Source organism: Sinocyclocheilus grahami, unplaced genomic scaffold (assembly GCF_001515645.1).
Source record: "Sinocyclocheilus grahami isolate Dianchi unplaced genomic scaffold, SAMN03320097.WGS_v1.1 scaffold78.1, whole genome shotgun sequence".
NCBI classification, from domain to species: Eukaryota; Metazoa; Chordata; class Actinopteri; order Cypriniformes; family Cyprinidae; genus Sinocyclocheilus; species Sinocyclocheilus grahami.
Genome location: NW_015505257.1, coordinates 245,404 through 268,786, shown reverse-complemented (window position 1 = coordinate 268,786; position 23,383 = coordinate 245,404). Strand labels below are relative to the sequence as shown.

Here is a 23,383-nt window from a genome sequence, read left to right as displayed (position 1 = left end):
ACTGTAGCTACTGTAGGAGAATGTCCCACGTCTAACTAACAGCGTGTGTGTGTGTGTGTGTGTGTGTGTGTTTAGAGGTCATGTGCTACTGTAGCTACTGTAGGAGTGTGTGTGTGTGTGTGTGTGCTGAGGTAGGAGGGGCGTGCAGTGTATAAACAAGCAGTGTTTCAGCATTTCTGACACACTTTGCACCGTCACTGCTGAAGCACTGGGCTGCATGACTAACTGTGGGACAGGAGCCAGAATGAGCCAGCTACACCTGCTAGGACCATCTTAAAAATAATCTTGAAGTTAGTTGTACACAGACCGACATCATGGGGGGATCCCAAAGCAAGAAGGGCAATGGGATAAACTCCATAAAACAGAAGAGCATTAGCATGTAAGTTTGACATGTATTTCATATTTTAACTTCATATGATACATGTCATGCTATTTTGATATGTTGTATGTACTTAAAGAGGGTATGACATCTATGATTATGCATAATCATATAAATGTGCAGTAAAACTCATACAAATTATTTCAGTGCTATTGTGTCATATGTGTTGTATTTGCTAACACTTCCCAGTGTATGGTGTGACAGCAAATGACCGTCATGCTGGTGAAGTTTCATGGATTCTAATGAATTCTGGGAACTGAAAGGGTCAAAACGTGTCTTTTCTTTGGTGGTTTTGCATAAAACCGCTTCAGGCTTCAAACACAGACTTTTTAGAAATGTTTAAATTAATTATTTATGTAATGCAATGCTTTGCTTAAAGCAAACCCCAGCTCTTGTGTAAATAACCCCACGCCTTTTAGGTACACTGACAAGTTTCAGGCTTTTTTGCAGTCTAGCCAATTTGAACATCTTTTATTTAGCGAGGCGTTACTGTAAGTGCGATAATATTGGCATGACGGCTGTATTGGAGTGTTCTTGGAGAGTATCTTTAGTGGTATCGTGCTCACAGAATTTGTTTATATCTTAAAGAGCATCCATAAACTTTATGACTGATTGCATCACCATTTGGGTTGTAAAGGTGTACCAATGACACGTCAACTAGACTTGAGGGTTAGATTAGATCCTTAACTCATACTTAATGCCATTTTCCGTCCTTTGGTGAGCTCGATTTGACATGTGGCATCATTTGTGTAGCTTATTTTCATATTCAAATGTACTGATGATTCATAACCTCTTCAAGTTCAAGTTGTAGTGCACTAAACTGCACTAGTGTTTATGGGAAATTCTCCTTATGTGACCCCTGGTTCATTGAGTTTGTGTTTAATAAATTGCATTTAAATTAGAAAATCTGACACATGACGCATCTGATTAGGTCCAGTTTGCGAGAAATTTTATGGCAGATCATGAACGTTTTTTACTTGTCAGGTTTTCATTCTGTGCAGGGCTTGTTGTACAAACAGACCCTAAAAATAGCTCTTCCATGCTGGTAGCACTTCTTAGAAGGACACTTTAATCAATGTTTCCATTTTCCCAGAGTGCAGGTCTAAAATGTCGTTGTTTATAACTGGGTCATTTTGAAGTTAGTAATATTAAAGTTTAAGTTTTAGAATAACAGAATTGTCTGCTCAAACAAACATTCCTTTCTTTTTAAATGTATTGTTAATAAGGAGGTCGTCTGATGAATGTTTGTTTCTGTTTGGAGAGGGTCGAGGGGTAGAGGAATTGCTTGGGGTTTTGGGTCAGAGGGTCAGCGTTGAAATGATATTCTGCATTCATACATGTGATTAAGGCCGTTCATCTATAGACAATCGCATACTTGTGCTCAGGGGCGATTCTAGGATTTTCATTTGGGCTCTACCCCCAATGAGGACGTTTTTTACTTGTCAGGTTTTCATTCTGTGCAGGGCTTGTTGTACAAACAGACCCTAAAAATAGCTCTTCCATGCTGGTAGCACTTCTTAGAAGGACACTTTAATCAATGTTTCCATTTTCCCAGAGTGCAGGTCTAAAATGTCGTTGTTTATAACTGGGTCATTTTGAAGTTAGTAATATTAAAGTTTAAGTTTTAGAATAACAGAATTGTCTGCTCAAACAAACATTCCTTTCTTTTTAAATGTATTGTTAATAAGTAGGTCGTCTGATGAATGTTTGTTTCTGTTTGGAGAGGGTCGAGGGGTAGAGGAATTGCTTTGGGTCAGAGGGTCAGCGTTGAAATGATATTCTGCATTCATACATGTGATTAAGGCCGTTCATCTATAGACAATCGCATACTTGTGCTCAGGGGCGATTCTAGGATTTTCATTTGGGCTCTACATTGAGTTAGTACAACTTAAATAATGTTTTAAACAAACTAACACAGATATTTAAGTTGAAGTTACACACAGTATTACGTTGATGTAATTATCAACATTAAGATATCAGGACAACTCATTAAAAAAAATTTAAAACTTAAAATGTTTAATTAAATCAATAAATTTGAATTTTTATCTTGCACTAATGCATTAAATTAAGTAGTGGCAATAGATCCACTGAATTATTTTTTTAGAGTGTATGCTTTATAAATGTGTCAATATTCTGCACATTGCTTGATTTTTTTTTCCATCCATATAGGCAAAAACCAGGGGCGATTCCAAGATTTTCATTTTAGGGGGGCTCAGCCCCCAATGAGGGTATAATATATATATATATATATATATATATATATATCAAATAAAAAATGTTTGACTAATAGGGGTGGTTCGCTAAATTTATATACCAAAAAGTGCAGTATTCCATTGTATTGCATAGATAGGTATAACATATAACTGAATAAGCCAAATACAAGTCTTCATGATCGATCACACACACACATACACACACACCTGTTTACTGTACACACACAAAATGTTACTGTTTAATTTCTAGCACAACCCTCTTTCCTTAGCTCAAGTATGCAAACCTCTTTGCCACATGCACTGGAAATTGTATTGCATTGAAAGTTACATTTTCAAATGAAAATGGCAACATGATTGTTTTATAAAGTATGCCTTCATATGTGCTTCATTTTCACAGGAGGAGACAGCTGTGTGGTGTGATGAGGGGTGAACGCAATGAAAACTTTAGTAGTACTGTAGTAGCCTACAGTAGGTTATAGCCCCCCTAAAAATGGCCTAGCGACGCCCATGTTGTGCTGAGTTTCTATATTGTGATGTATAAAATCTACCAATACACTACCGTTCACAAATTTGGGGTTAGTAAGATTTTCAAATGTTTTTAAGAACATGTTACTCTTATGCTCACCAATGTTGCGTTTATTTGTTTAAAAATACAGTAAAAACCGTAATCTTGTGAAATATTATTAACATTTTAAATAACAGTTTTCTGGTTCAATATATTTTAAATTGTAATTTATTTCTGTGATGTAAAGCTGAATTTTCAGGAGTCATTACTCCAGTCTTCAGTGTCTTCAAATATGCTGATTTGCTGCTCAGGAGAAAACAGTTGTGCTGCTTTATATTTAGTGAAACCATGATAAAAAAATGTTGCGTTTATTTGTTTAAAAATACAGTAAAAACCGTAATCTTGTGAAATATTATTAACATTTTAAATAACAGTTTTCTGGTTCAATATATTTTAAATTGTAATTTATTTCTGTGATGTAAAGCTGAATTTTCAGGAGTCATTACTCCAGTCTTCAGTGTCACATGATCCTTTAAAAATCATTCAAATATGCTGATTTGCTGCTCAGGAGAAAACAGTTGTGCTGCTTTATATTTAGTGAAACCATGATAAAAAATTTTTAGGATAAATTTGATATTATAATATATAAAAGCATGGCCCTTAAATAAAAATCTGCTTGCATATACCTCCAGTTAACCAGCAGATGTGGCCAGTATGCTGTGTTTTCAGTAACTCAAAATATTTTCAGAAGTTATTGGTTCAAAACATTTTGGTTATACATACAATGACCTAATTTCGGATTTATTGAAGCTTGAAGTTGATATAATTGATATATGATTGAAGATTGAAGTTGGTATAGTTCCCCTTTAACTCACTCATTGTAGTTTTATACTCATTGTAGTATTATAAGTAGTTCAGTTTTTCACCACAAGGTGGCTCTGTGACTTTAGACTAACACCTCATGAGGGAAGAGGTTGGTTTTAACTGCTGTGCAGTGTTTACAGGATTATAATTATTTTATCTAGAGCAAACTCACACCAAAATTCTACACAAATCAGAGTATATTAAAATTTCAGAACTTTGTCATATTTTTCATCTTCGCATCTTCCCTGATTAATATCACCCAAAAGTTTGTCTAAATAATGTAAAATAATTCTAATTGTTTAAAAAACAAAATATTGCTAATGTTCCTCTTATGTTTGCTTATATCATAGCAAACTGATAATGTTTGATTGCAATCTAACCAAAATATCACGTTAATCTCCTGTATTAAACCATTTGATTGCAAACTAGCCAAAATCTCATGTTAAGCTCCTGTATTAAACCAGGAATGAGCATTGAACTGTCTGTTTCTGGACTCATGTTGAGATACACCCTTACTCTAAAGGGAGTGGTTTTTCTCATGCGAGTTGTTTTTGGACAGCTGTTCTCCCTGTCTTGTGACTCCAGTAAAAATAACAATGATTACTGCTCGTCTACAAATAGACTGGATCTCTATATGGCTTTATATAGATTAAGTTACATAAAGCCTATCAGCATTGGAGAGGTGACTGTTTATTGGCCATCATGTTCCAGTCTTTTCTGGAAATGTAAAGTGTTTGTTTAGCTGATTGAGCTATTTTTGGCTCCCGTTACTAAACAATGGAGTGCAGCCGTGTGAAGATGTGTTGTTCTGGAGGAATAAGCTCCATTCTGACACAAATGACCATAATACTACCATTTCTCACATCAGTGAAGATTTGTTATGTAAGATGGTTCTGCTCCCTTATCCGTGTGCTTTTGCCTCAGTCTAGTTCTGGCGGCCTGTTATCACATCTCTCTTTTACAGATCTAATAGTTCCTTAAAGGCTAAATAACTAGGCAGGAATTGCTTCTTAAAGGCATCCTTATTGCTTATATCCATGATGCTTGTTTCAAATGTTCTCGAATCATATTTCAAATCCTGCTGTTGAATAATTTTGTGATGATGCAAAAAATGAAAACTAAAAGTATGTAGTCTTAGCTAATGCAATGAAGTCTCCCTAGTAGCAGATGTCATCATTCACACTCAACCAAGATTGGATGGTGAGATATCGTGCTGAGCCTGGCACTGAACACAGGAATATGATATGGAGGAATAAGCTCCATTCTGACACAAATGACCATAATACTACCATTTCTCACATCAGTGAAGATTTGTTATGTAAGATGGTTCTGCTCCCTTATCCGTGTGCTTTTGCCTCAGTCTAGTTCTGGCGGCCTGTTATCACATCTCTCTTTTACAGATCTAATAGTTCCTTAAAGGCTAAATAACTAGGCAGGAATTGCTTCTTAAAGGCATCCTTATTGCTTATATCCATGATGCTTGTTTCAAATGTTCTCGAATCATATTTCAAATCCTGCTGTTGAATAATTTTGTGATGATGCAAAAAACGAAAACTAAAAGTATGTAGTCTTAGCTAATGCAATGAAGTCTCCCTAGTAGCAGATGTCATCATTCACACTCAACCAAGATTGGATGCTGAGAGCTTATGAGATATCGTGCTGAGCCTGGCACTGAACACAGGAATATGATGCTCTGAAGGTTATCAGAGAGTGTCATTGTTATGATGTGGTAAGCTGGCCTGACGTCACAAGTTCATAGGCCGGAGCAGCTGTGTCCAGGAAATAAAGTGGCCGGAACAAAAAATAGCAAGTGTTGGTTAGTCAAATTCCCCTTAAATTTTTTGAACTAATCACATTGTTTAGAAGAAAGTCTTTTGGGGTCGCTTCTGATTTTCGTAAGAAAGGTAGTTCAACAAAGCAACACTGTAAAGGATTTGAATCCAATATGTTGGAATCTTGGCTCAGTTCCTTTCAAGTATGTTATAAAGATTTCAAAATGCTACTTTTGGGTTTGATGAAAGTGGCTTTAAAAAAGCAGAGCTTCTCTAGACAAACAAATGTATAACTCACTATCACAGGCTGTTGGGTGGATCTAAACACAGCGCTTCAACGGCTTCAATCTGTTCAATTCTCCAAATGTGGAATCTGTCATTAGAAGCACAGATGCACACTCCCTAAAGACTTTTCCCTTGAACCAAAATTATCCAAGAAACCATCATATTTAGGTCTGTTTGGGTTGCTTAGTGTCTTGTTAACGTGAAATGTTCTGAGATGTGTGCCCAGTCATTGTTTTGGGGAAAGAGAGCAACGTTTCTTTTGAGAAGCACTTTCTTCAGTGGCCTGTTTTGTCTTTTATGTTGTGCGTTTCCTTTTATTCTGGCTTCTGTGGTGTCTCCTGCCAAGTTTTCCATGTGTGTTTGAAATGTGAGACCTCCTTGTGCAGTCCTCCTCAACTTGCATAATGGAAGCTTAGCCTCATATCCTGAGCATGTGGTATTAAAACCTCACAAAACGCTCCATAATGTATATGGATGGTCTTTTATAATGAAAAGTCTCCACCAATGAAAAAAAAAACTCTTCTTTTGCTTTCTTTATCCAGTCTCTTCACCAAAACATCATGCACTCATTTACATACGAATGTAAGTAACATGGCTCTAAGAAACCCAAGCCTTGAAAGGAGATGTGGCCATTTCACAATTAGCGTAGCAAGCAGTCTGGTAATATCATACAGGCTTTCTAATTTAACTGTCTCACAGAAGGAATTCTGCCTGAAATATCTGCAGACCTCTGATGTGGAATGACCCATCATCTACATGGAGATCAGTTATATAAGTTACCCCGAGGCTTTAAGGGAAATCTGCTTTTCATGGTCTAATAGAGGTTTCATAAAGATTTGAGTTCAGTATCTGCACTCACACTAACACTGCTCAAGACATTTTGTTAAAGCTCAATCACGTTACGGCCTTGAGAACTGTTGCTCTGGTTGTGTGGGTAGACTTTGTGATGGCAATGACCAGCAACAAGGCCTCACTGGGGTTGTATTTTTAGACTGTTGACAGTGATCAAAGGATGTGGTTGTGGTGCAGAATAGAGATACTTGGTGCAGTATCCGTCAACTAAATACTTAAGCACTGATTATGCATTATGATTATTAAGATTATGCAATGTACACACAGAGAGTCCTTAGGTCGTGTAATAAGCCTTTATTTGTGTTTTATTTTTCAAGGCAAGCTCATGACTTGTATAGATACTGTAGAGCAGGGGTGCCCAAACTGGGTCCTGGAGGGCCGGTGTCCTGCAGAGTTTAGCTCCAACACCAATTAAACACACCTGAACCAGCTAATCAAGCTCTTATAGGCATCCTAGAAACTTACCAGCAGATGTTTTGAGGCAAGTTAGAGCTGAACTTTGCAGGACACCGGCCCTCCAGGACTGAGTTTGGGCACCCCTGCTGTAGAGGTCTTGTGGTCTATTTCCCATTGGAAAAGGATGTTGGTTTGAGTACATATTAGTCATGGGAACGCTGACTTCCCCAGGGATCTGCTGAGGCATTCCAAACAGGTAGCAATGTGAAAGGACAAGTGAAAGAACAGGTTTTCCTGGTTGTGAGCTGGAGCTCAAGGCTAGAGATGTTTAATGGAAAAAATACAGAGGAGGAGCTCAGCCCTGCATTCCACAATCTCCGTACCGAAACCACAGAGCCCCCCTCTCCCTTCTCTTCAGTTCCCTTCTTTTGCTTTTCATGAGAGAGGCAGTTCTGCTTGGGAAGGAAGCTACCATTCCTACACCACGGGGGCTGCCGAATCAGCTGGACCAGAGATACAGGCATTCTCTATTCTCCTCCCCCCCCATTAGTTTCTTCTCAATAGTCTGATCCCAAAAAGGAGGGGTGGACGGGGGAGTTAACTGGCAGCCAGCTGATCTTTGCTGTGGTATTCTGCGAGGGGAAAGGAGACTGCAAACTCTTCGTTACTCGGCTGCACCGAGAGAGGAAGCCGCAAGAGAACTCAATATCAACAGTTGCGTGAGAGGAAGGAAGCAGTGAGGCTTTTGAGACGAAAACATGAAGCTCGGCTTCAAGACCACGTAAAGCATTGCCTGCCACTGAGAAAAAAACATCTGCAAGACAGGAGGAGAGAAATAGAAGCAAGGGGAGACTGACTCACTTGTTTGGATTCGCCCACAAGGTGTTCCTGTAGACGTTTGGCGTGTCACCAGCAAGAGGTCAAAGATGTCTTGGCTGTCACCAGTGCAGTGGGCCAAATGGACCTGGTCAGCCGTTAGAGGAGGAGGGGAGGAAGAAGCTGAGATTGATTTGAGGATGGACGACGAAGCCCTCACGGACGAGGCACGACAGGCTATGCAAGGAGATCAAGAGGACGACGAAAGGTCTCATGGCTGCAGGCAAGTCTAGAACCTTGTCAACTCCATAACGTGAGCAAGGAAATGACGATGTGTTCTACAGGGGGATATGAAGTTGGGGTTTCCGGTTGCTTTTGAGAAAGGAAGTGTGGGATATGTTATTTATAATGCTTGTTATTTTCTTAAGTAACGTAAGTCCTTGCCTTGAAAACGGGTCCGAGATCAAGCAGTAGAGGCCAACCTTAGAAAAGCTGCCCCCAGAGCCACCTGTTTGAGTTGGATGATCTGAAAGGTTGTGCAGACAGCTATGGCTTAGCAGTCAGCCACATGGCTCAAAGCAGTCAGAGATCAGAGACTCTGAACGTCGATATCTGTTGGTGCTCTAGTCACGGTTGGGGAAAATGGCATGTACACGTTTGTTCATCTATATGTGTGTTCTTGGTGAGTTTGTGGGTGTTTTCAGCTTCACTGGGGGATTTCCTTAGGAAGTGTGCGTGGCTCAGTGTCTAGCTGTTAGTCTAATGTGTCTCTGTGCTCAGATAAAGATCAGAATTTAAGTGCTCTCCTCTCCCAACCCCCCAATTGTGACACGGATAATTTCCTTGCCCATAGATAACACTGTCTTTCCCAGCACTGTTTTTTTCTTGTTAAAAAGACCCTTATTTGTCTATTACTCTGCTTCATTATTAGTTCATGCTATGACTAGCATTAATATTGCTCATACTTGGGGCTGAAGATTTGAAGAAATCCATGTTCCTGGCTATTAACCTTTGGTGTTCAACTTGTCCCACATCTTTGTGTGACAGACATGCTGTTTTTTTTTTTTTTTTTTGAGGAGAGATGTTAAGCATAAACCTGACATTGTTTTAATAGACTTGTAAAATGTAGTTTCTCTATTTTTATTTATATAATACTAGTTCATATGTATCATCTAGGCAAAAAGTTGTTTTGGTTTGTTTTCCTTAAGCGTGTTGTTGAGCTGTCTGCTAACATTACTTTCCTGGAAGAATCCTTTCTTTCCTAATGCCTCGCAGCCTGAGAGACTGATGCAAATTAATCACTACACCAACCTGAACAATGGCCCAAAAGAGTGCCAGAATCAGGAAAGTTGTGAATATATTTAGAAAAACACACCGTAAGCTACCCACACGTTCTGTAGAGATCTACTCATTTCTATGGAGCTCAGTGGGAGTCAGTACAAGCAGCATGAGTTGTGCAGGCAGGGATTTTATGAAAAACACAGTGATGTAGTTGAGTGGTTTGGGAACGCCCAGTTAGAAATAAGTGGTTGTTAGAAGGGAACGGCAGAATAAAATTGATATGTTAGCAACTTTGTTCTAAACCTTTTAATAGCACTTCATAGCATAAGTTCCTATATGTTCTTCTGTTGTGTTTGTTTGCTGGACTAGTAATGATTACTTCCCTAACGGTATTCTGGGACTGCAGGTGGCCTAATGTAACGAGACTGGGCAGTTCTCCTAGACTTGGTGACCGATTTTGCACTCACTCACACACAGAGACAGACACACTAAATTAACTATTCTTCCCTTTCAGCTCAGGCTCATGACCATTATGCTTTGTTGTGAGTTTTATGTAACACTGTATGCAACCATTATGCAACTGTAGTGGTTGCCTTTTTTCATTCAATGACATTGAATGGGTCCTAAGAAGTCATATGTAATAAGTTGACATTTTAAATCCTTATTCCCTTAACTTAAAAAGCACATGGGTCTGCTTTTGTGACACTTATGTCCTTTCTGAAACTTGAAGGCCTAATTGCATAATGCTTCATTGGTTTTCCATGGAAGAAACGTGGTCATATGGGTTTGAAAAAACATGAGGATGAGAAAGCAATTTTGCAGGAGAATTAAATTTTTGGGTGAACTATTCCTTTAATCTAGGAAGCTCTTCAGTGTTACCTCACACAAACCATCAAAACAGACCTGATAAACCACATTATGCAGAAAGTATTGGTGTCACAGCTGGGATACAGTATTGTTATTTAATGAGGACATGATGTGCTGTGTTCAGTTTCATTTCACCTGAGGCAAAACCTTTAAGCCACATGTGCAAAATGTTTTATTAAATATTGATGTCATTTGATGATCTGATGAGTTTTTTTTTTATACTGATCACCCCTGATCCAAGATTAACATTTATCCATCTGATTTAAATCAAGCTGTGCCAGGCAATGTCTTTTTGTCAAGCGAAGATGTGTACTAATCACAGAGGTTCTCTTCATTTTCCATCAGTTCGGACTCAGAGGGCCAATTTGAGACACCTGAAGCTGAGATGCCTGTCCATCAGCCATTGGATGAACCAATCACCGAGAGCACAGGTAAAAGAAGACCTCCTATACCACATGCTAACTGAGAGCCATCGATACAGACAGAAGATTTAGAGATGCCACAGAGCACCTGTCACTACATGTGCCTCTATTCCTCATGCAATGTGATGTTGCCATGGCAACAAGAAGAAAGTATGTCTCTGTGGTTTTGTGTGCATATGTAATATATGTGTGATATTTTAACTTGTAAGCAATACATTGAAGGGTTAGGGCATTTCTTGTCATTCCTAAGTGGTGTTGGAACATGGGCATAAATTATACTTTATCTAATAAATCACAACAAAGTTATCCCTTACGATCGAGTGCAAACATTTTTAGCACTGGTTTGACTAAATCGTTTCAAAAGAATTTGTCTGCAAATTGGGCACCATTCACAAGACCTGACTGTCTTCTACAATAAAAGCTAGATTTTGACATGATTCACATTCCTTATACAGAACAGTTTCTTTTACTTAAAAGCTTGCCTTGTTTTCTTAATTTCCCTCTCTGCCATCAGACACGTGTCCAAATTCTGGGGAGTGTACCATATCACTAACTCAAAACAGCTGCACTTCCCCAGACTTTTTTGAGAAATTTATCTGCCCATTAAAATCTCATAAATGCTCTAAAATTTGACTTGTCACTACCGTTGAGAGAATACATGAAAACACATGCAGCTTTCTGTTGTAAGACCTCCTATACCACATGCTAACTGAGAGCCATCGATACAGACAGAAGATTTAGAGATGCCACAGAGCACCTGTCACTACATGTGCCTCTATTCCTCATGCAATGTGATGTTGCCATGGCAACAAGAAGAAAGTATGTCTCTGTGGTTTTGTGTGCATATGTAATATATGTGTGATATTTTAACTTGTAAGCAATACATTGAAGGGTTAGGGCATTTCTTGTCATTCCTAAGTGGTGTTGGAACATGGGCATAAATTATACTTTATCTAATAAATCACAACAAAGTTATCCCTTACGATCGAGTGCAAACATTTTTAGCACTGGTTTGACTAAATCGTTTCAAAAGAATTTGTCTGCAAATTGGGCACCATTCACAAGACCTGACTGTCTTCTACAATAAAAGCTAGATTTTGACATGCTTCCCATTCCTTTTACAGAACAGTTTCTTTTACTTAAAAGCTTGCCTTGTTTTCTTAATTTCCCTCTCTGCCATCAGACACGTGTCCAAATTCTGGGGAGTGTACCATATCACTAACTCAAAACAGCTGCACTTCCCCAGACTTTTTTGAGAAATTTATCTGCCCATTAAAATCTCATAAATGCTCTAAAATTTGACTTGTCACTACCGTTGAGAGAATACATGAAAACACATGCAGCTTTCTGTTGGTTTTTTTTTTTTTTCCTCTTAAAATCTTATTTTAGTCTCTGGGTGATGCTCTGAAGTCTTCCAGTGGTTTCATAGGTGAGGATGAAGAAGTTTGTGTTTTGCGCTGCAATGATTCGACCGCATCGATGCATTTTGACCTCAGCCTTATTTTAAACAGTGCAGACCGTATTAGTTATGTTTTTGTAATTGAGTGGAGGAGGTTTTGAGGCTGGAAAATAGGGGTTTGGGTAAAGAGAGGCCCCTGACCCAGTGTGGGAAAAGTCCACAGCTTGGAATTCAGGAGTTTGGAATTTAACAAAAGCGCCTGCTCCTCTCAGAGCGTGTTTATCAATGGATAAGGTCAAAGGCTCACAGCAAAGAACATCATGTGATTTAATTCTTTGCTCTAAACGTCACAGACAGACTCTCTTCAACACACATTTGAACTCATTGAAACTGAGCTAGGCTTGCTACCACAATTTTTCTAGTTTATTCATTTTTATCTTGCTTCCCTTCCTAACCCTAGTCTCTGGAAGCTAGATTGTTATACCTCACAGGAATAAATCCTTTTTCGAAAAAAATGTAACCTTTTTTTTTCCCATTGAGTTTTGTGAGAATGTTTTCCTTAGAAATGCAGCATGCTTTAGGCTAATAGAGGCAGCTTTTCCAAGCCTACGTGTCGTGGTTTGGATTGCTTGAGCAGACAGACCGTAAAAGTCTGGCTCCAGCAGAGCACAATCCAGTTTCCACCACAGACATCCTCATCCTCACAGCTGTACAGATATACGCCAGTGCTAGCCGTCTGGAACACACATTTTCATGGCTAGCAGTGCTTTAGCCAGAATTTGTGGTTATGTAAACACAAGCCTTATTGTGTCATCTCCACCCCAGGCACTAAATCCTGCTGCACCTTCAATTTAAAGTCAGATATGAACTCTTGCTGACATTAGTTTATTTTTGACGTCAGAGTAAACAATCATTATTTTACTGTACAATTGCCTGTTCTACTCTAGATCAAGCTCAGTCATGCAGTCTCATTTTTATGGCTATTGTGTGTGGTATCTTTAAGACGGAACTGAGTAATATGTTGTGACTGCTTTATGCATTTGCCTGGGATGAGCATTCTTATTATTTTAGTTATGTTTTATATTCAAAATCGCTCTGAAGTGTCTCAATGGTGGAGATGAACCATTTGTGTTTCGAATATATTAGCTCATGCTGTTCATACCAAGCCTTTTCTGTTTTGATGAAATAAACATCGACGCATCACACTCCCACCACGAAGAGAAAGCTCAAGTCACAGCCTCAAGCACTGGTTGCATAACCAATCGCATTGTGCCTGATGATTCTCCTTCATTGGTGTTGCTTGTTCAAATGGCAACCGTTGCGTTCATATCCTGAATGTTTCATGATGTGGAACAGTAATTTCAGCAGTCTTTCATTTAACAGACACCTTTATCTGGAGTACAAAGCTACAACATTTCAGTTACCTACACAATATGAATTTCATGGCCCCGAATTGACAGTTGGTAAATAAAACGCATATAGCTTTTTAAAAGAGGTCACAGAACTTGTAGGGACATGGATCGTATCTGTCAAAAGATTTATCCATTGCAGAAATTAGTTTATGAATGTTGAGGATGAGCCTTGACCTCTGGAAGTGATGACAAGAGCAGTCATACTTTAAAAGTGCTGATCAGAGTGTTCTTGCATACTGAGTAGGGCTGTCTGCCATCTCTTTTAACACTGAAGGACAGTACCAGATGTGTACAAAAAGACACCAAGAGGAAGAGAAAGCTAGAACTTGGCAAAATCAGGAGGAAGACTGGGTGTGGGCATTGGAGAGGACTCCTGGAAGGTCTGTGAGTGATAGTCATTACAATGCTGAAAGGTGCAGTTGTTTTAATTTCATACACGTAAAGCTAGTTCCCTAAAATGATAGTTGCTAAACCTCAAGTTCCTCTTTTGTCCAGTATACCATTGTTACAGTTAAGACATTACCAGCCTAAAAGTTGTATTTGTTATGCACCTAGAATGGTGCTAAGAACTTTTTACACGTCAGTCCCCTGAAGAAATCTGTGGTTAGGTGCCTTACTTAAGAGTACAGTAGTTAAGATTCATGGCTTAGTCCTTGTGAGGATCAAACCAGCAACCTTCCGGTTACCACCCTAGAGCCTTAACCACTACAAATATCCCTCAAACAAACTTGAACTCATGTCGTGTTAGAGCACTAACTGAACTCACAAATTCAACTGTAAGAAACGGTCTCCTCATCACTGGACATGTTCGTTCTCGTATGTAAATATTTTGAACAGATAACCGCTAGTATTTTTCAAAGATGCCACAATCGGAGGTCAGTGTGAAGTCATACATCTCATTTATAAATAGGCTGTCTCTTAGCAACAGGCTATTGCATCAAAACTCAGTGATGACTGCCAGCAGGACTGTATGTCAATGGAAAGTGTTTCAAAATGGCTACTTTAAGAGTACTGACATAATTTCACATGTAGATTCATGTCACATGACATTCTAGAGCAGCTTGAATTGCTACAGTTGTTGAGGCAGTTTTTCTTCATATCATGGTAGAAAACGGGCAGTCTTCTTTCCAGTACATCCAAAATGTGTGTTAGAACATCTAGCCCACATTTATGTTTGACTGTTGCTTGAAGTTTTGCAGTTTGAAGTTTTAGGTTTTTTAATGCCTGTTGGAGACAGAGAAGAGAGAACTATTGTTTAGCTCTTTGCATCCTGAGTGAAGCATTTCCTGCCTTTTCTGTCGTAAGGAAGTCTGTTATTCAAATGTCCTCCATAGGTTAACAATAGAGTATACTTTAAAATATTGTTAGATGTATATACTGCAATATTCAGTAACATATTATTGCATACATGTTTTTCAACAGGGTAATTCGATTCAATTTTGTGGACCATGATAAAATAATTACCTCTTCTACTCTTGGCAGGTTTCCCAGAATTAAACCAGTTGACCTCCATCACAACCAAAACCCAGAACCTGACCCTGGACGAGAGCTTTTCTGAGGATGCACCTGCCCCGGTGGTGCGACAGAGCAGTGTGGAACCAAGCCCAACCCTGAAACTCTGGAACCAGCCTTCCTCTGTTGAAATGGATGTGGACCAACCCGATCCTGCTGAAGCAGTTACAACAGATGACACCAACACCTGCAATGGTCACATTGAAGAGCCATTCTCCAAACCACAGACCAAGTCCCTCAAGCCTAGACCTCCTTCCCTCAAGGTGAAGGCCCCACTGAATGGTGTAGACCCTAATGAGGTGGATGATGATCCTCCGATACTTCCAGTGGGGAGCTACAAGTTTGACCCTGATCAGTTTGACGATACCATAAATGTATTCACGACTGAAGGGTCCAAGTTGCAGAACTCTTCACCTGCCAATGCCAGTATTCCTAAAACAGAGTTGATGGACAACATGCCTGCTCAGCCAGTAATGCTGGAGTTTGGACTTGATGATGCCGAAGCAAAGAGACCTCCACCCAAGAAGTCTGGAAAGAAGACAAGCAACAAGCTGACTACTTCAAAAAAACAGAGACCAAAAGCTGCAGAAACAGCAGCTCCACCACTAGAGACCTCATCAGAACAAGACCAACCGCCATCAGAGAATGTGGATCCCTTGAGCGTTGATGATATTCCTATTCCTAAAAAATCCTACAACTTTGACCCAAGTCAGTGGGATGATCCCAATTTTAATCCTTTTGGTGGGAACAATAAACGTAGTAACTCGCCAACTCTTCCTAAAGCATCGTATAATTTTGACCATGATAACTTTGATGACTCTGTTGATCCTTTTAATCCATCAAAGACCTTAGATGGAAATGACACGATTAAACCAACGACTGAGAAGCTTACGGACAAACACAAACCAGAGGGAACTGTGGAGCAACGGAAGAAAGCAGGACAGTCTCCGAAGAAAAACAAAGACAGGATCATCACGTGAGTGGCAGATATGCTAGACAGACAGGCAAAACTTGTTGTGTGTGGCATCTGTGACTTTTTTTTTGTTTTTGCGACTGAGAAGCTTACGGACAAACACAAACCAGAGGGAACTGTGGAGCAGCGGAAGAAAGCAGGACAGTCTCCGAAGAAAAACAAAGACAGGATCATCACGTGAGTGGCAGATATGCTAGACAGACAGGCAAAACTTGTGTGTGGCATCTGTGACTTTTTTTTTGCATCTGTAGCTAGCTATTGTGCATAAAATGCAAAAAGGAGCAATTTTCACCTACTAAACATTATCAACACATGTCACACCTTTTGTGTTATGTACTGTTGGTATGCTACCCTTTCTTTTCAACAACTCCGTTGTTGTCTAATCATACATCTTTCATGTGGCACAATAGTTTTTCATACGTAGTTTACAGTAGTCTTGTTTACACTGTCCCAGTGTATACAGTTCACACTTTCCTCTAAACTATGGCATCCCCTCTACAAACGAAATCCTATTTGTTTGTGAAAGTCAGGAAGCTTAAACTCACTCCTACTTGTTTTCTTCATGCTTCTATCTTGCCCTCTAATGTCTTACGGCACGTCCCCTCTCCACATTCCCTCCTCTCTGTGTGTGCTTCCTACCTCCCCTGTCCTTTCCTCTGTCATACTGTCCTCAGGACCACTGAGCAAGTGCGGTTTCTCTGTTTTCTATTGTAAGTATCCTCTCCTGCCCTCCTTTCCTGTACTTTCACTGTTATCTCTTCTGTCCCATTGCATGTCATGAGCTCTGTTGAAGACTGAACTGCCCTCTGGCTCCAAATCATGTACAGAATCAGTCCTTCAAACTAGGGCAGAAGGTCTACTTAATTAATTTATTGTATTCTAATTGTCCGGAGGACAGAATTGATTTAGTCTCTGGGCATTTTGTAAAGATTTTCACATCTGACCCTCTCATGGTGACCAATATACAGATGGTCTCTTTGCTAAAGTGTTGTAAAGCACACATCAGTCTTTGGATTGTAAATGTGCTCTGTTTTTATTGATCTAAACAGCTTTTTTTTTTTTGTAGAATACAATGACTACTGCGATTTTTATTTTATTTTTTTTCAATAGATGCCAATACCTAGAAAACAGACTGGCTAGCCAAGTTAACGCTGATATGTATAGCTTATATAGAATATAATACAATTTAAATGTTTTGAGGCCTATATGACCGTGGTCTTGCATCTGACACCTTCAGGAGTGGAGGCAGCATCTTGTGAAAAGCAAAGGTTTTTGGTTACCGATCCCATTGTATAACTACCATTTAGAACTACCATATTTGCAGGAATATTTGTCACCCATTATGCAGCCTTAAAAAAAGTATGATAAATAATGGGTTAATCAAGATCTGTATAATGAGTGGTATTTGGTCATGTGATCTCAACATGGTGACAATCATGTAATGGGACCACCATGTAGAAAGTAAAACAGCTTTTTACAGGGCACTGATATGACGAGTTTTTATCTGATGTTAGTGTACATAATTTTAAACATGTTTATCTATAAAACTTTGTTGGCACTGTTGGTAACACATAACACATGTTGATATGCCTTTCATTACTTATTAAATTCATTATTTCATTACTGTTGGTAATGGAAAAACAAATATGTACACTTTTAATGAGACTAAGACAGACAGAAACTAAAGATGCTTAAAAAAATTCCCTTGGAAAAAAATGGTTAAAGTAAATAAATAAAATGTTAATTATGCATTGACAAAATATTCTAAACAAGAACAAAATATAATCAAAAATGTTGTCCAATCAGCCAGATCGATATATATGTCTATCTGAAACTAACGGTATTACTGCTTTCAATACAATAGACTTTGAAGAGAGAAGTTCTTGCTAAAAGTTTCATTTCTTGATACCATATACTGATTCTGTCAATATTCTTTTCTGCAGGAACTCATGTAAAGTAAAGAAGTATGAGAATCAGTCCTTAGTCCTGGATGTCTGCAATCAGGTATCATTTCAACACTGTCCAACAAATTGTAAATTTGTATGCATCTTGTTCTGTGTGGGCATGTATTTGCATATCTTTTGCATGTATATGTACATGACTGCAAAAGCATAACATAATATGTATATAATGTATACAAAGCCTCTAAGATTTGTTGTAATGTCTTGGACTTGGTGGTTACTGCAGTGACTCAGCAAATATTCTCCTCCTTGTTCTCTCTCTCTCTCTCTCTCTCTCTCTCTCAGTATCCCACTTTGAAAAATCCCTGCACTTCAAATACAGTATCTCTATATTACCCGCTCTGAACTAGGACACTAGTGTGCATCATTGTTGTGTGTGTGTGTGCGCACAACACAACCTGAAACAGAATTCAGTTCCCAAAGCAGGTCACTGTGTCCGCCTGTGCTTTTGTCGCAGAGAGTTTAAGACTCTATGAGGAGAAAAGAGTCTGAGGGGCTATAACTAATTTTAGACCATTCAAATATTTTGCCCATTCACAGCTGAACTGCAGTGCTATTTTGTATGCAGGAAAAACAAATCTCGGTTTACCATCATTGCAAAATCTGTTAAGTATAACCATTATATAATCAATGTATATCATCTATATTTGTAAAATTCTTATTTGCTTTCTATATCACAGGAGAAAGATGTGCAGGAAGATCCTGCATCTAAACTGCCCCACCGCGTCCATCACGCCACAGATGAGGAGAAGTTAGCCTCCACTGTCATGGGCCAGAAGGACGGGCCAGAGGAGTTTTCAGACTGCACCAAAACAACCACCTGTACCAAGACTGCAGATGGTGAGGGAGAAGTGCTCCGTAGCCTACTGCTCAGTCTGCTCTACGTGTAGTACTGCAGTGTGTATTCTCAGACAATAAATCAATAATCGTTAAGAGACTGGGGCAATCTGTCACTAATGAGGTTTAACAAGCACTGCTCTGTTAGGTTGGACAGTTTGGGGGCATTATGCAGACACAGAACTCTTATGAATGGCAAACATACTTACTTGTTTTGCTTGCTTCTCTCTCAGACAGTCACAGACAGTCCTGTTATTCCCATTACATTTTAAATAGGATCTTTTGTGATACCAGAGAGCATCCGTTTGGCAAGATTGTGTTTGTCACAAGTTGATGAAGTTTTTGATGAGCAGTTGATGAAGTGGTGTCACGGATGTTGAAAAAATGTTCCTGGTTACCTTGTTAAAAGACTATTTTAAATCAAAAAGACATTATTCTAAAGAAAAGATTTTTGTTGTCATATTGTTTTATAAAAATGTACATTTTAATAAGCCTTAGAAATTAGTACTTTTTTTATTTCGCTGGTGACGTTGTGTCTAAGACCGCCGGGCGGGAAGTTTTAACCAATAAGATCATAACACCCTTTACATGATCCAATCAAATCACAGTGTATACAATTAAGTCCCGCCGTATATGGCATGCTGTTGAATTTGACCAAGAAATACATATTACAAACGTTAAAATCGTTGCGCCTGTCGTTTAATGTTGTATGTATACTAAGATAATACCTGCACAAAGAGCTTTTTCTTTTCTTTCAGTAAAACGTGTCATTATGTGTAGATAAATGCAGAAGAAACGCTTTTGATCTGAATTCAAGTGCCTATTACTAGAGCCTGTGCTGCCCTCTATTGGCTACTTTATGAATTATTTTTATATTATCTTAATTTTAAACGAGAGACTGTTATAAACTGTTAACATACTTTTTACTGTTTAATATTTTCAGAAATCTTTGTCCCCTTGCAAAGTAACAGCAACAACAAAACTAATTATAAAATAATGGTAAATTGTTAGAGTCAGTAATAATCTGTCATTCTTTTCAGATCTGCCAGTGGGCATAACAGACCAGTTTGATGAGAAGGACCTTTCCTCTCCTGTAAGTTCTGTTTTGTTAGTGTCCATTAGATATGGCATATGATATTCAACCCATTCCTGTATGACTAAGTTCAACACATGAATTCCTAGCAGAGGTGCATTTCTGCCTGACAAGGATTCATAATTATTAACCCATTAAGAGGATTATGATGTCCACAGGCCTTAATCTGCTCAAGGGCAAGCTAATAACTGGGTCAGAGGAAAGAGTGTAGTCATTGTTTCATCTCATTGAAAAATGTGGTATTAGTATTGATAAAAGAGCATAAGGTATAATAAATCTATTTCAAAAAGAAATGCTCCCTAAAGCTTTTCTCTGATTGTGTTTATTCTGCAGAGTGAGAGTTTGTGTAAGAGTCTCTCAGCTCTCAGCTCTTCAGACAGTGAGACCATAGCGAAAACGAGTCCAGGGCTGGATTCAATCTCTCTCAGTGAGATGGATAAAGCAGCAGTGCTCACACTGATTAGAGAAGAGGTAACACAAGCATCTGTCTATACTGTTCTGAGTACTCCGTCCCGTTACAATGTACAGTACATGTAAACGCATGTAAAACCATTAAATGACAAATAAATACTGTAATATTTATTGTACTTTTTGAATTGTATTTACTTTTAATTATTTGAATAATTACTATTTTAATATTTTTTTACAAATTTAATTTATTACTAAATTAAAAATTTGAAACGTTTTTGTGTAAAATTGAAATTAAATCGAAAAGTGTCGACTTGTAATGGACTGTTTATAAAATTGCGTTTTTGTACCTGTAGATAATTACCAAAGAGATTGAAGCCAATGAGTGGAAGAGGAAATATGAAGAGAGTAGACTAGAAGTTACTGAAATGAGGTACATCCTAATCTAAAACCCTTCCCAGAATGCACCGGGGAAGGTTTTATGCCCACACAAGTTTAATGCTCGCACAGTACAGTCTCAACAACGAAACATTCTAACATTTATTTACTGATTTTAACCATAGGAAAATAGTGGATGAGTATGAGAAGACGGTAGCTCAAATGATAGGTGAGTGATCTACCTCTCAAAGCAGCTGTTCAATGAAATTCTGAATATAAATTTTAAAGGTTATTTTATTTTGTATTTTTTTGTCTGGAATTTTTCCCAATACAGAAGATGAGCAGCGAAAGAACATAGGATCTCACAAAAGCGTCCATCAGTTAACCGTGGAGAGAGATCAAGCCCTTGCTGACCTCAACTCAGTGGAACGCTCGTTTTCCGACCTGTTCAGACGCTACGAAAACATGAAGACCGTTCTTGAGGGCTTTAAGAAGGTAAGACATCTTCTCTAATGTCTGAAATGCTGACTATATAAATGATTCCTCTGGACATATACAGATGATTCTGCTGCTCTCTTGTCAGAATGAGGAAGTGCTAAAGAAGTGTGCTCAGGACTACCTCACACGCGTCAGGCAGGAGGAACAACGTTATCAGACCCTCAAAATCCACGCAGAGGAGAAACTTGACAAGTAAGGACGATATTTAGCATTAAAGTGATTCATCAGTTTCCCGTCTGCATTTGATCTTTAATCTAATGTATTTTACACTATTGATTGATCTCTGATATGGGTATGTTTTTGCAGAGCGAATGAGGAAATAGCTCAGGTGCGAACTAAGGCCAACGCAGAGAGCGTGGCGCTGAACGCCAGCCTGAGAAAAGAGCAGATGAAGGTGGAGTCCCTGGAGCGGGCAATCGAACCGAAGGTGAACTCTCACACATTCACCGTCACCCACAGCCGATGCAATATAACACATGCTGTAACATCAAATCAGCTTTTTAGTTTTCTAAGAAAGCATTATTTAAAATCCACATTATTGTTTCCAGAATCAAGAGATTGAAGAGCTTACTAAGATTTGTGATGAGCTCATTGCAAAAATGGGCACCACGGACTAAGAGGAAGGAGAACCCACCCTGACCAAGAACGCCACTGGATCTCCCATGTTATTTTTTTTTCTCGTTTTGGAAAGGAGTCACTTTTCCATGGGTCTGGCTCAGGCACTGGAAGAAACAAGATATGAGCTGAAGAATCAAATAAAAGTCCCAAATGTTTTTACAGATTCATAAAGTGCTGATGTTGGACTTACACACTGATAAGTGGTGGAATAAAATGTTTCTTGAAGAGGGTGGGAAAAACCACCCACATATCTCATTCTGATGACTTTCTGCTGGCTGTTATGGCAGCTGTGTGTATGAGTGTTTGGGAGAGCCCTCTGGGTGTGTGTTCAGGTGTAAAGGAACAGACATGGGATGAGGGTCATTGGCCTTGTTCATGGTTTACATGATCGCACTGCTGCTATTTATAATGGAGGGAGCAAATCATGTTATTTGCAACTTTTTAGTTCCATTACTTGCATTGGAAAGTACTGTAACCTGTGTAATTTTTTTTGTTATATATTAGAGGTCCTGATACAAGTTTAAGAAATATCCCGAGTTCAGTACAAGATCAGTTGACAGCACTGGTGGTGTAATGTTGATTACCATGAAAATTCATCTGTAAAAAAAAAAAAAGCAAAAATCTGGGTTACAGTAAGGCACTTCCTGTACAATGGAAGTGAATGTAAATATAAACATTACAATATTCACTAATTACAAGAAGTAAACAATATGCATATTAACATGATTTTAGTGTGAAATTGGTTGCTAAGATTTTCTGTGTATGGTTGAAAACCATTTTACTATTATGTTGACATGTCAACATAAAGTCTTAAATCCTAAAACCAAAAAAGTATGACTTAAATAGCTGTAGAGCTCAAATAATATGCAAGCGTTAACAAAAGAATTCATGTAAGTGCTTTTAAATTATGAGCTGAAAATTTCTTTTAAATCGACCAAAAATTGCCCCAATCACTTTCATTGTAAGTGCCTCACCATCGACTGAATTTTTGCTTTTTTTCTAAAGAAAAAGAGGGACGATTCAAAATGATATATTAGTCAACGTTCTGCCACAAATGCTGTTGAGTTTAACTTGTATTGAACCTGGAATATTATTTCATGGAGTAGCTTTTTGCATATTCAAAGCTTCTGTTGAAGAGAGTTTGTAGACGGTTGTAGTTCCATCCATTGTTTTCTTACTCTCTGTGTGTTTAGGTGCCAAATTATCATAATTTATCATATTAAGCGAGCTCATGGTGTTACTAGATGTTCTGATGGGTTACTTATTTCTAGCCATGAGGTCATAATCATCCAATCAAATGCTTGCTTGCAAAATTTGACAACACAAAAGCAAACCTAACTGAAAGCACTTAAACTTTCTTTTATTAATGAATTATTCTGGTTTCAAAGTCTGCATGAAGTACAGAGTTTATCACAAGTTTACTCTGTTTTGTTGTGCTGTGTCGACTGGACCGAATCATTTTCAAAACATTCAATGAAGACATTTCAAGAATTGACAATCTTTTGCCAGACTTGCTAAAGTATGTGCCTAATGCTGAAGTGATGCTTTCTATTGGCTGTTGTTTCTTTTTTTTTTTTACCCACAATTTCTTTGTGCTATCTTATGCAATATTTCAGCTCAGAATAACCAACTGCCAAATGAA

At 38.5% G+C, this 23,383-nt stretch overlaps 1 protein-coding gene across 4 annotated transcripts in view; it reads left to right on the top strand.

Moving 5' to 3' along the window:
* The first annotated feature begins 155 nt into the window (after positions 1 to 155).
* Positions 156 to 23,383, top strand: part of LOC107586126 (transforming acidic coiled-coil-containing protein 1-like) — a 24,685-nt gene continuing 1,457 nt past the window's right edge. Inside the window, exons 1-14 of one of the 4 annotated variants that reach the window (XM_016273362.1) lie at positions 156 to 379; positions 10,576 to 10,661; positions 14,946 to 15,886; positions 16,061 to 16,125; positions 17,892 to 17,952; positions 18,590 to 18,749; positions 19,787 to 19,839; positions 20,173 to 20,310; positions 20,604 to 20,680; positions 20,811 to 20,854; positions 20,960 to 21,120; positions 21,209 to 21,315; positions 21,430 to 21,550; positions 21,672 to 22,355. In XM_016273362.1, coding sequence (XP_016128848.1) covers positions 315 to 379; positions 10,576 to 10,661; positions 14,946 to 15,886; positions 16,061 to 16,125; positions 17,892 to 17,952; positions 18,590 to 18,749; positions 19,787 to 19,839; positions 20,173 to 20,310; positions 20,604 to 20,680; positions 20,811 to 20,854; positions 20,960 to 21,120; positions 21,209 to 21,315; positions 21,430 to 21,550; positions 21,672 to 21,740 — 2,148 coding nt within the window. In that variant the 5' untranslated portion in view covers positions 156 to 314 and the 3' untranslated portion in view covers positions 21,741 to 22,355. Of the gene's footprint in view, positions 380 to 7,356; positions 8,366 to 10,575; positions 10,662 to 14,945; positions 15,952 to 16,060; positions 16,126 to 17,891; positions 17,953 to 18,589; positions 18,750 to 19,786; positions 19,840 to 20,172; positions 20,311 to 20,603; positions 20,681 to 20,810; positions 20,855 to 20,959; positions 21,121 to 21,208; positions 21,316 to 21,429; positions 21,551 to 21,671; positions 22,356 to 23,383 lie in introns of those variants that run through there. The other 3 variants (XM_016273357.1, XM_016273358.1, XM_016273361.1) reach the window with 3 other exon arrangements.